A 13,972-nucleotide genomic window follows, 5' to 3' on the forward strand; every position below is an offset into this window, starting at 1 on the left:
ATGTCCCATTCCCAAATACGAGGTTCATGTTTCTATGCTTTTTCTATAAAGAGCATTTTTTTAAATCCATGACCTACGATTACTTAAAGGTACCATACCTAGAACATTTCTCTAAAGACACGTGGGCCATTACAATGGTTTAAAAAGAATGAAACATAACCAAAACAACATGACAGTGATTTAGTATATCTATTTGAAATGGTCGTATCTTGCATTGAATATTTCTACACTATTTCCTTTCCTCTTTCCCACCCCCTCACTGTTTTTCGCTTCCATGAAAATGCCAAGTCTTATTGGGACACGGACCCATAGTCTCTCATACCCTTTTTGATTGTGTCATTCAGCCTGTGTTTGCAGGTACAGGTGCTGTGATTTCAGCGGATGTTGCTACTGGACAAGCCAGATTGCAGAATGGCTCCAAAGATCATGTTTTGTTTTCTAACTTAATACAATGACATATAAGCACTCGAGGCTACAGACTTTGGATTTAACAATGAACAGAAGTCTATTACTCAAGAGAAACAGAAGTAAATCAAAACAAACCAAGCTATATACCCATCACACTGTTTTGAAAGACGTGGTAAAACAAAATCCCATCCACTCCTGAACTTTACAACTCATCAAAGATCCAGAGAAATTCCTCCTCTGTCAAACCTGCAGGTTTGACTTAACTGCATTTTCTCAATTCTAGTCCTGTCAACTGTGAAGATTTCATCTTGAATGCTCACCGAACTGAGATCTTAAGCTTTCTTAGCTTTGAACACCCAACACACCAAACATTTGTGGTTTGGGAATTTCATAAACTAAACTATTTTTTTACTGAGGTAACATCCCTTGATCACTTTGAACAGTCTCTTTTTACAGGAAGAAACTATACTTGTGCCTGACCTCTATTGTTGCAACACAAGAGACAGACAGTTAAACCAAATGGGCTCTTCTACCTCTATATTCACAACACAGAAAATGAAACCATCAAAAAACCCCAAATAGCCACTCCAGTGGTTCTTAACTGGACCTTTGAATAACTAATCCCAGACTTGAAAAATAACCCTGAAGAAGGGTAATACCTGAAACATTGACTGCTCCTTTCCCCCAGATGCTGCCTGGCCTGCTGTGTTCTTCCAGCCTCCTCTTTGTCTACCTTGGATTCCAGCATCTGCAGGTTTTTTGTCTCTTCACAAATAATTAACTTCTAGAGACTGGTTTTGTATCTTAAACAAAAGACGTAACTATTTGGTAAATACACAAGAATGTCAGCAGTGAGAAAACTAAAAACACGGTAGTCTAATTCATGTCTCTGTTTTAAACCCAAAACATTTGTTCTCGGCCCCCATGCGCACAAAAGCCAGACAGACAACCAAATACAGTTAAGGGATAAATAAAAGAAAATAACAAAATTAGCCAGATTACTTAAATGACTTTGACGATGCATTGTCTCATGTGTATAAATGTGGACTCCTTGGATGCTTTTCTGAAAAGTTGATCACTGTCACCTTCTCAGTTCACTGAGGCATAGGCAGCAATACTTCTAACTCCGCTTTCTACTTCTTCAGCTTCAATAAATTGGTATAGCAGATTAGGCAGGGTGCTTTCAAATCTTCATGCTGTCTCAGCAACAACCCAGAACCATCTCTCAGAAAGAGAGTTTAATTTTGGTTCTGCCCTGATAGACTGATCGACTTTAAATGAGAGCTAACTTTTCATTCAACAAATACCATGTGTTTGGACACAGGTTCTCTTTTGGACTTGCTGGAACCAATTCTCTGATATTGACCTCATTAATAGTCAACTGTTGCTAATTGTTCAAATGCAATGCTCTTCCTGGGGCCACTGTATCTGTTAGAACCATTTTCAGCAAGGCTCACCCTGAAATTAACCTACACGCCTGGCCTGTCACGACCAAAGCTTATAAACTGACGTTTTCCCAGCCACCATCAGTTCTGAGGAAGGATCACCGGACCCGAAACGTTAACTCTGTTTTCTCCTCCACAGATGCTGCCAGACCTGCTGAGCTTTTCCAGCAACTTTGTTTTTGTTGCACTAACAAAGCTTGTTTGTTCTGTTCTTTTCTGTTTGCCACAAGCTGTTCCAAGCTTCACATTGTCATCTCCAGCTCTCAATCAAAACTGAAAAATAATAAAAATAAAAATAATGAAAAAGCAGCAAGGGTTCTAATACTGTGATCTCCTTTGAACTGCCCGAAAGCTTTTGAACTAAATTTTAAAAATACTTGCTGATCCTAGCTTCGGCTAAACTAGTGGTTAGATGTCTTTTTCTTTTCTCTAGTCTTAAACCCCGCGATGGAAACAAACTTATAGTAACAGTCCATAAGCTTGCAGATCTGCTTTTTAACACACACTGGTTTTAAATTAAGGTTCCAGAATGACTGACCTAGTTAAGTTTTAGACCTTATCACAAACATAAGACCAACACCCATATGCCACTAGTTTGAAATTGAAACCATTTTTAAAAAAATTATAATATAAATAAATTTGCACCTTTCATCTCAAAGGGAATGAAATGAGCTCTCAGAAAAACAATTTTGTCAGGAATTGAAACATTATACTTCGGGCTGCTAAGACTAATTTATTTCTTGTTTTACTGTTTGTGCTAACCCGTGCACAAGGAGGTCTGTGATTATCTCCAGAGCTTCTGCTTAAACTGAATAGTAAAAACCAGAAATCAAATCTATGATATTTTTGTTTCTATTGCTCAACTCCGAATAGTCCAAGTTACCAGGGGAGAAAAGCTCACAATTTCAGGAGAAGAAAATAACTTAGAGATGCTACAGATTTGACGTTCTCCTGTAAACCAATTTAATCATTACCAGATATAGTTGACCATGTGTAAAAATTGATCTTGGAATCTTGGCCAAAAATTATTTATCTTTTCATGTACCATGGCTGTTAACTCCTGACATTTTGTCTAAAAGGCTAACTTAATTTTGATGTGGAGGTGCTGGTGTTGGACTGGGGTGGACAAAGTCAGAAGTGTCATGACACCAGGTTATAGTCCAACAGGATTATTTGAAATCGCAAGCCTTCAGAATGCAGTTCCTTCGTCACGTGAAGTCACTTGCGTTTTCAAATAAACCTGTTGGATTGTAACCTGGTGTTGTATGACTTCTGACTTTAATTTTGATGTACCTCATACTGGTTTTGGGGTGTGGGGTTGGTAGGAACACCCTAGTGAATGTTTTCATAGTTTTTTTTGCTTATTTAAACTGTCAAAAATAAATACAACAGTTTCTTGGTAAATTCAGGACCATGGCCAGCAACCACAGCTTTATTCCACTGACCGCCCTTCTTAAAAACTGGAATAAATTTCAACCCCTTGAACATACTACCCAAGTATTTATCCACCATCTACTTTCCCCCCTTAAAACTCAGCTGGAAAATATTTGATTTTTACAGGAGCATTTGTGGTATGTAATATAGACAAATTTTGTAAAGCATCTGAATCCGACAAAAGCACCTGCAAAATCCTTCTGCAGTTTAGAGAAGGAAATCTTGTGTTGCCCAAAACTTCTGAATATTTGTTGACTCATTTTGTTTCCCGTTTTTTCATGACCATTCCCACATCCAATGTGTTCATCTCCAGTTTCTGCTTTAAAATTAACTCTCTCATTTCTTTTAGACCAAAAACCAGCCTCACCGTCAAGGTGAGTACAATGTTTACAGCACCTTCCAGAGTCATGAGCCTGAGTTCGATTACCTAAAAAGCCTGGAAATTGAAGAAAAGATTAATAAGATCCGGTGGCTGCCTCAACAGAATGCAGCCCACTTCCTCCTCTCTACCAATGGTGAGTGAATGTAAACTCTTTTTTTTTTCCCCCAACACTTCTCACTTTCAAATGTCTCTTGAAAACTTATCTCTGGCTATATTTCAGTTCTAACCCTCCTACCTGCAACCTCCACACCACTGCCAGTTCAGAGATTGCTACAGTTATCCCTCTCCCTTTGTGATGTACCTTTAGACATTTGCATGGGAACACTGCTGTCTTAATGCAATTTATAAATGTACAAATGATTCGGCAAGGGCAAGAGCACCGGCAATTGAATATTACGTTTGATAGTGGTGCAAAATAACTAAAGTTAAGCATTTTTGGGTTTTTCTTTTTGAAAAAGTTGTATGCAATATGGCTACTGTTATGAAAATAGTAAGTACTGAACAAACTCAGTCAATCTGGCTCTGGAGAGAGAAGAACCAAGGTAATGTTTCAAGTGAAATGTAACTGATCTTCAGAACTGAAGAGGGCTGAGAAGTTTATATTATTTACACTGTTGATAAAGAGGGAGGAGGAGCAAGTGGAACAAATGGTGCAAATACACAGATCAAAAGACACAGGAAATGCAAATGGTTTATGGGGAACGATGTAGAGTCAGAATAGGTGCTAATGTTAGATGTGAATAATAGAAAATAGGTCAACTCTGCTGAGAGTATGCCCATGCATAGAAGAAGTACGGGAGGACAGAGGTGTATTTAAAAAGGCCATTAGGCCTATATTGTGTTGAAGTGTTGACATTTTCAGTGTGGACTGTAAAGCAGTTAGAGATTTAACTTATATTTATTCATATGAAGGATTCTTTGAGCACCCTGAAGCAATGTTTTACAAAAACACCGCATCCCAGAATTTTTGTTTACAACAAATATGGGGTTCAGGATTGTAGGATGCGTCTGAAGGAGAAACGTCCACATGTAACCTTTCGTAATATGCTGATTAAGAGTCCTGATTAAGTTTTCTTTTCTGAAGTGTTACGAAGAATTCAGGTTTTCTCTGTTCAGTGGTATCCATCTGTCCTATGAGCACCCTGGGCAACATTATGTCATGGAAGCTGACTTGCACCCATCATTAAAATAAAACAAATAAAACTGCAGATGTTGGAGACCTGAAACTAACAGAAACAGAAATTGCTGTAGAAACTCAGTGTGTCTGTGGAGAGAAGTAGAGTTAACATTTTGGGTCTAGTGATCCTTCTTCAGAACTGATAGCTGCTAGGAGTAGGTAGTTCTTGTGCTGGTGACAGGGAATAAGGAGTGAGCAGATTGGTGGAGGTGGAGTCCAGAAAGTGAGAATTAAAGAGTAGACAAACAAGGGATTGTTGATGCTAAGCCATTGAAGAGGAGAAGCTAAATAGGTGATAATGAGGGTGGTAATTACTTGAAAATGGGCTAGCTGTGCTGAAAGTAACCCATGTCAGGACAAGACCTGGCGTGTGGTTAATAGACATGGAAGGTGGTGTTCATGTTCTAAAATTGAGCAGCACCTCACGCAATCCAATCTATTGTAATCACTGCTCACAATGTGATCTCTTATATTGGGGAAATGAAATGCAGACTGGGTCACCGCTTTATGAACACCTATGTTCTATCTGTAAAAATGATCCCAAGCTTCCAGTTACCTGCCACTTCTGTCTCAGGCTTGCTGCAGTGCTCCAGCAATGCTCAAAACAAACTGGAGGAATAACACCCCATCTTCTGCTTTCTGCCAGACAGCCAATCTTCTATCCATGCTAGTATCTTGCCTCTAACACCATGGGCCCTTATCTTACCCAGCAGCCTCCAATGTTGTACCTTGCCAAAGGCCTTCTGGAAGTCCAAGTAGATAAACATTCATGGGCTCTCCTTTGTCTAACCTGCTCGTTACCTCCTCAAAGAATTCCGACAAATTTGTCAAGTATGACCTGCCCTTGATGAAACCATGCTGACTTTGCCCTATTTACCATGCACTTCCAAGTATTCTGAAAGCTCATCCTTCACAATGGACTCCAAAATCTTATGTTCGATCGAGGTCAGGCTAATCAGCCTGTAATTTCCTTTTGTTTTGCCTCACTCCCTTCTTAAACAGGGGTTTACATTAGCGATTTTTCCAGTACTCTGGGACCCTCCCTGACTCCAGTGATTCTTGCAAGTTCATCACTAATGCCTCCACTACCCCTTCCGCTATCTCCTTGAGAACTCTGGGGTGTCATCCATCTAGTCCAGGTAATTTATCCACTATCAGACCTTGCAGTTTTTCTAGCACCTTCTCTATGATGGCCATCATACTTACCTCTGCTCCCCGATTCTCTTGAATTTTTTCGATGTTACTCGTGTCTTCCATTGTGAAGACTGACACAAAGTACTTGTTCAGTTCCCCAGTGTCATTTTCCAGCAGCCCAATGTCCAATTTTGCTGCTCTTTTGCCCTTTACATATCCAAAGAAACTCTTGCAATCTTCGTTTATATTACTGGGTAGCTTACCCTCCTATTTAATCTTCTCCCTCCTGATTTATTTTTTCACTGTCCTCTGTTGGTCTTTGTTAGGCTTCCCAATCCTCTGGCTTCCCATTACCCTTCACCGCATTGTATGCTTTCTCTTTTGCTTTTATGCTGTCTCTGACTTGTGTAGTCAGCCGTGGTTGCCTCATCCTCTCTTTAGTATGCTTCTTTTTCCTAGGGATGAATTTCTGCTCATTCTCCCAAGTTACTCCCAGAAATTCTTGCCATTGCTGTTCCACTGTCTTTCCGGCTCGGCTCCTCTCCCAGTCAATTCTGGTCACCTCTTCCCTCATGCCTCTGTAGTTGCCTTTATTCAACTGTAATGCTGTCACATCTGATTCCACCTTCTCCCTCTCAAATTGAAGAGTAAATTCTATCATGTCATGGTCACTGCCTCTTAAGGGTTCCTAACCTTAAGGCCTTATCAAGTCTGCCTCATTGTATATCACTAAAACCAGAATTGCTTGTTCCCTAGTGGGCTCCACCACAAGCTGCTCCAAAAACCCATCTCATAGATATTCCACCAATTGGTTTTCTTGCAATCCACTACCAACTTGACTTTTCCTGTCCACCTGTATATTGAAATCCCCCATGATCACAATAACCTTGCTTTTCCCACGCACTCTATCTCCTGGTGTATCTTGTGCTCCACATCCTGACTACTGTTTGGAGGCCTGTGCATAACTCCAATATATCTTTTTTAAACCTATGTGGTTCCTTAATTGTACCGACACAGATTCTACATCATCTGACCCTACTCCGTTTCTTGCCATTGATTTTAATTTTGTTTCTTGCTATTAAGGTAATCTACTGCCTCTGTCCAGCTGCCTGTCTTTTCAATATGATGTATATCCTTGGATATTTAGCTCCCAGTCCTGATCCCCTTGTAGCCACAGACCCACCACACCATATCTGCCAACTTTGATCCGCGCCACAAGCTCACTTACCTTATTTTGTATACTGCATGCATTCAGATACAACGCCTTCAGACCTGCATTTACTGTCCCTGTTCTCATTGTCATCCCTTCATCCGGTGTGCTTGAAGTTTGATTTCTAACCCTATCCAAACCCTCTGTCATATTCTGTGTTCTGGAGTCTTTAATAACCTTTACAAAGTTCTCCTTCCTGTTCATTTTTTTCATACATTTCTATTTAGTTAAATCCACTCCACAGATTTTAACCTGTTGTTTGTTCTTTTTTTAACCAGCTCATTTTTAATTTCTCATAACCTCCATTATTATCTAGCTAGCTTCTCTCTTTCCCTGGCTTACTATCAATAATCCCTTTAATTTACTACCTTTTTATCCTGTCTCTGTGTCTCTCTCTGGGCTCTGTCTCCATCTATCTGCTCACTCTTTCTTTCCTCCTCCCATCCTGTGCCGCACCTCCCCACCACCACCCTCCCCCCCCCCCCACCAACGACCATCAGCATAAATGCCGCCTTTTTTTCTAGCTACAATCAGTTCCAAAGAAGGAAAACTGGACTCGAAACATTAACTTTTCTTTCTGCGCATGGATACTGCCAGTCTTGCGGAGTTTCACCGGTAATTTCTGTTTTTTGTGTTGGACCAAGCATTATTTGTATGATGAGATGATTTACGAGATTCTTGTGAATCAACCTAAATAACCATGCCCTGGAGCAATATTTTAGGAGGACCCTGTCAGAACCAACTATGTAAAAACTGCAGCTGTCCAACAACTGGACGTATTTGGAATCGACCATGTGTCGGTTTTTTTTTTAGGAACTTACCTGGCTATCTCAGCTGGGCTACATGGTGTCGGGCTTGTTATCTGCTTCACTACTAACATGTTGGTCTGTTCCTGCAATGTGACACCACCCAACTGGTCTGGCCTGAACAATCCACTGTCCAAATTGCCCCAGCCAAACTCCCCCAAAATCCAGGACACGCTCAGTCCCAAGAGTATAACGTACTTCTTTAACCTATCTGAAGTCAGACCAAATTAACATGAGATGAGCCAAAAGTCTCTTTAATTCTTAGCCTGCTTTGTACAATCGTGAAAGTGTTTAGCAAAAGATATATTTGGACAGTTTAACAATAAAGCTCTTGTAAAAATAATGGCAGTACTAAGTTGCCTTGCTGTAGGGAAACATTTAACTTGACTCAAACATGCATTCTTTCCTACAACCCAGATTGGCAAGTTCTCTACTTGCAGATTTCTGACGGTGGGAGTCTTTGGCTGACTGCCTGAGCTTCCTTCCAAAAACCAGATGGCCTTTCTGCTATCTGGCTCCTCTTGACCCTTACTTTTCCAATCAAAGGATTTTTCAACACAACAGTTAAGGTGTCTTTTCAATTAACCATCAAGTTCACAACTTGCTCATAGTTTTGTCTCTGGGGAGAAACAACTCGTACCTTTCATCTGAATGTTCCTTTTCTTCAATTAAGGGTTGGTTGGGTTTTGAAAATGTGGTCTTGAAACTATTTTTATTTCCAAATATTTAGAAAATTAGCCTAAAAAGTGAAACACAGATCTGGAGTTAAGAATCTAGTGGTGGTTTGCAGTAGTGACACACAAGACAATGTTTAACAGGCACACATTATTATCAACTGGTGATTGTCCATCTATTGTTTCGTCCTATTAAAGATTGAGATACTTAACATCAAAGTTACATTCACATTAAAGTGTGAGGAAAACTGAGTTTAACTTCCTTTAGAATGGCTTTATAAAATGGTTTTCATTGACCATTTTCCCGAATCAAGTAACATTTGTATGAACATTTTTCTAATGAAAAAACAAATTAGTTTTGAGGAAGTACAATGATGCTTGCAACCTAAAAAGGAAAAGAGGTGTGTTTCTCCATGGCAGGTAGGGTAATAGCATTTGATTGATCAATATACAAATGCTGAGTGGAATTCTATTTGAGCAAGTGAACACTAAAATGTTCCTCATTCTCACAACAGAATAGAATATCTTTCACTGTCATATGTACTCAAGTACAAGAGTGAAGTGAAAAGTTTACAACGTCACCTTTTAGGGAGCCATCTTAGGTACAAAGTACCTAGTTACTAACAGTCAGTTTAATTTCATTTTGTCTGGTTTATTTTGCCATGATGCATTCCCATTTTGTCACATCCTCCTTCTGTGATGGAATTAGAATTTAACCAGAGCCACTACCTGATGATAACACCAGATGGATTACTTGGGTCTGTTTGGATCTTAAATCTGCCCAATAGCCAAAATTAATTCTAGCTGGATTCTATTTTAAAACTATATCTCTTTCCACAGTTTTTTTTTAAAAACAGAAGATTGGCCTGTGTTCTTATTTAGCAAATAAACAGTAAAATCACAACAAAATAAAAATAGAGGTTTTCACATGTCCTTCCATTCTGAGACAGTTATTGCTATTCTAATGAAGTGTAAATTAACCCAAGGTTTGTGTTCATTATTTGTAAACGTGTAAATTGTCCTAAAATGTCCTTTTAACCAGTATTCTATTTATTCTACTTACTCTTGATTTTAGCAAGTAGAATTTAGGTGTTTCAAAATATTCACTATGAGCATAGACCAGACATTTTATATGGCTTCATAAGGCTAGTTCATAAATTAGTTTTGTTCAAATTACCATAATGTAATGAACAATCTCTCTTTCAGAGTCCAGTAACTACCTCATGGAAGAAAGACTTCTATTTCTATTCTGTTTTTCACAATCGTTTGGAGTCTTAAAGCACTTCAGAATTAATGAAGTACTTTATGGAGTGTAGTCAGTGATGTAATGTAGGAACAAGAGATTGAGGTTTGAAATGAAAATTGAACTGGAACCAGAGGGTGTAATTTAATACTCTGCCCTTTGGCTGGATTGGTGGCAGGGAGCATGTAACAGGGCAGAAGGATAGCAGTTGGGGGTTTTATTTTTTTTCTTTATTCATTGACAGGATTAGGGCGTCGCTGGTTAGGCAGCATTTATTGCCCAATCCTAATTGCCTAGAGGACAGTTAAGAGTCAACCACATTGCTGTGGGTCTGGAGTCATATGTAGGCCAGACCAGGTAAGGATGGCAGTGCCATGAAATTGCCACCTCCATGAAATTTGCACCTCTGAAATTGCCACTGCCACCCTGATTATGTAGCAAGAAGGTTTATGGATCACACTGCCCCATTCCCCCATAGTACACTGAGACGTGTGAAATAACTCAATGGCAGGTGAGCTATTTCTCACTTTGTGTTACGTATGACATAGGTGGGGTTGTTTGGAGTTGAAATCTCTCATTCAGAGGCAGTCAGTGCTTGAGAGCCTGCTGAGAATGATTAAACATTTTTTTTGCATGTTTAGTAGATATATTAAGGTGGGCCATTATTGCAATTTGTATATAAAGTTAATTATGAAATCTCAGTAGTTATTCTTCAATTACTTTTGCATTCACAAAGCAATTGTGCCCAAGGAGGGAGTATAAATGTCATGAAACATGACAGACAAGCAGTTTACACCCTTGAATAGTCTCACCTGCAAGATTTGTATTAAAAAGAACATAATTTGTTTTTACCACGAAGGTTAAATAACAATGTTAAAAATCATTATTTCAAACAAGATGCAATATCCTGCAAACGTAATCAAAATTTTTTTTTTCTTCCGACAGGACAAACTGTTTATATTTTTCACTCGTTCATCCTTCCTGGAATTAGCAGAATGTAGAGATGTCTTACGTGGTATAAGATACAGATAACCTCACTTAGAACAATAATTAGCAGTGTCCCTAGCCAGTTTTGAGTTGACGACTGTAGTGGATGCAGGCATCACTGTTAATTTAGATGTGGTCTGCTGAAGTTTAGAATTTAAAACTTTGTAACAGCAAGAAAAGAACTGGTCACAACTGAAGTTACTTGTGCAGCATATTTAACTGGGCTTTTGAGGAAATGTTATTGACCATTTTGAAACATTTAAAGGGCATTTTAACCTGATGGTAGCCTCAGAAGTAGAAAGAGTGATTGTCAATACAACTAATGAATGAAAATCTAATATGGCAGAGGACGGGGAGAGTTAGCTCCTCGTCCATCTGTTTAATGGGTGATACATCGGAAAAGTCATTCCATGACACCTATGCTATTACAGGGGCAGCATCTTATGAAATCAGCGCTGTAGAATGCTTGGAATGTCAAACAATTGAGTTAAAAGCTGCAGCTGATGAATGCAATTTGTACTGATTCACTGTAATTGTGCCACAGACAGCTGCAGTTAATCCTGTTTCAGGCCCTCACGCTGACACAGAACCTGGAAAGCTACCTTTCACTGGACCACTGTATCAAGGATCGAGCTTCTTGAAGTGTAGCTTGCTCAGCCTTCTGAGTGCTGCCTCCCATACATTGGCACCTCAATATGGCACTGGGTGCCTCTGATTAAATTCTGCACAGTACGTGAAGATAGTTTATGGTTGCAGCAGTGGGCCTGTCCATTGACTCCACCACAGCTGCTCCCAGTTGTGTTCCCTACCCCCTTACCCCAGGTCTCCCCTCCACCTTGGAACTCGAACACCATCCACTCAGGCCCTTACCTGATCAGCTTTTGGCAGCTTCTTCATCCTCCAGGGTGGGGATATCCCTTCTCCAAGAACTGCTGGTCAACCAGTGGCCTGCAGGCCACCAGTAACAGCAGTGCCACTTGGAGCACTGGTCACTGCTGGTACTGCAGTTGGCCACAGGCTGCAGGATTGCTGCTGGATCCCGGAGTGAGGCGGGATTGCCATGGCCTATTGGCGAGGTTGGATGGGGGTGGAGAGAAGGAGGTGGTGCGGGGTCCTCACCTTTGGGCGATACGTGCCTTGGACAGATCTCACTGTCGAGTATGCCCTGTGTAGGAATGACAGTCCTCTGTGATCAATCCAATGACAAAAACATGGATTGCAAGTGTTTTTTTTTTAAAAGAAAAAATTACTTCCCAGCAGTTTTATAGCACATAAAAGTTGCTTCTGTCCAGAGCAGCTGCATAAGCAGAAAATTTATTTAAACTCTTAATCTTTGTCTGAAGCAGAAAGCAGTGATTGAAACTTTGCATCAGTGGACTTGATGGTTAGGATCCTGAGGTGCAATGTGGCATATATCACAAGACCAAAAGAAGACATAATTGTAGACATTAACAGATCGATATGAGGGTACACTGAATCTTTTACAGAATCTTTTACAAGATTTACAACTCCCAACAGTTTAGGGGAGGGAGAGAGAGGGGGAAATTCATGCAGAAATATTTGCATGCATACAAGACTTATTCTACCTCTCTCTCACATTATCACCCCTGCTCTGTGGTGCGCTCGCTGTCTCTTGCTTTCTCATTCAGCCTCTGTTTCATTGTTGCTTTCTTGCTCTCTCACTCAGCCACCTCCAGAGGTTCCAGAACAGTGTCAAAACGTGCCATTAACAGCCTTGTATGTATGCAAATATTTCTGCTCAATTGGCCATCTACTGCTTACAATTATGCAGCCAGCTCAACACCACCCACCCCCACAACCACCGTACAAATGGGTTGGAGACAGGCAAACTGTATACCATTCGTGGTTGAAACTACTTGCCCTTTTCTCCTCCGTTCCAACCTTTGGCCGACTTCCAAACCTTGTGTTTATTTCGATCTCTGATTTGCTCAGTAGGACTGATAAACATCAGTTTAGATGGTTTGTTTGATCTACACCTTTTAAATAGTATCATGTAGTTGTGTAAAGAAACAATATTACATTTATATTTTCAACTTTCACCATTAAATGATTTATCGCTTAAAGTTGACATTATCTCTTGTTATTTTGATTTTCTTAGATAAAACAATTAAATTATGGAAGGTCAGTGAAAGGGATAAGAGGCCAGAAGGTTATAACCTCAAAGATGAAGAAGGTAGAATGAAGGATCTGTCCACAGTTACAGTGCTGCAGGTGAGTGGGGACTTTCCAAAATGAATTTGGGCAGACAAACAAGTGGGTGCCATGATGACGTACACCTTGCTTAGGTGAAGATTTAAAAACCTGGTGGAGACCAGTTGGAAATGAGTGTTCAATTGTCTGCAAACCATATTGGAAATCCTAACCAAACACTGCAGTGTGCCTCTTGCATATTCTTCGCATTGAATGATGAAAACAAGCTGCAAAATAGAATTCAAGTTCCATCATGTTGGCTTGTTGTAGAGACTTGCTTCTATGAAAATGTGTTGCGAATGTTCAGAAAACAGTTTATTATAGATTTCGGTGAGGGGGAAGAAAACGCAAAACTGATATCACAGTATAAGCATATAAAAACGTCGTACATCTTTTTAAATTGCTGATTTTGTACAATGTGGTGTTATAAAGTTTCAGGTTTTGAGTAAATGCTTTGTTAAAATTGCCTTGTTACGGTTTTTCAACCTGCTTTCCCTGTTTTGTGATCAGCATTAACTGTTCCATAAACAGTCCTCATGTGCCCTATGATCTGAAGATTGTTTGGTGTTTGATATCAATACCATGGCTTAGAAACAATACTAATATTACCCAATAATAATCAACCTTTCTGTCCATTATTGAAGACTGTTGCCATGTACATTTCTTCTATTTTTCAGACTCGCTTTCTTTTTGGATGACCATGACATTAAGCCATTTGCTTTGTTCTGGCTTATTTTGCAAGAGAGGAACACTCATGCGGTTCTCACGACGAAAATTCAATCAATAGTGTTATTATTCCGTGTATCATAGAAAATACCAAATCATGCAAATTGTTTTATTTTCATCTAAAATGTCAGCAAC

At 39.7% G+C, this 13,972-nt stretch overlaps 1 protein-coding gene across 1 annotated transcript in view; it reads left to right on the forward strand.

The window, feature by feature from the left end:
- LOC109931419 (serine/threonine-protein phosphatase 2A 55 kDa regulatory subunit B delta isoform-like) overlaps nucleotides 1-13,972 on the forward strand; it is a 274,310-nt gene that overhangs the window by 185,746 nt on the left and 74,592 nt on the right. The window contains exons 4-5 of the mRNA XM_048610307.1: nucleotides 3,637-3,802; nucleotides 13,020-13,132. Of these exons, the coding sequence (XP_048466264.1) occupies nucleotides 3,637-3,802; nucleotides 13,020-13,132 (279 nt within the window). The remainder of the gene's footprint in view (nucleotides 1-3,636; nucleotides 3,803-13,019; nucleotides 13,133-13,972) is intronic.

The sequence above is a fragment of the Rhincodon typus genome, chromosome 1 (assembly GCF_021869965.1).
Source record: "Rhincodon typus isolate 14 chromosome 1, sRhiTyp1.1, whole genome shotgun sequence".
In the NCBI taxonomy this organism is placed as follows: Eukaryota; Metazoa; Chordata; class Chondrichthyes; order Orectolobiformes; family Rhincodontidae; genus Rhincodon; species Rhincodon typus.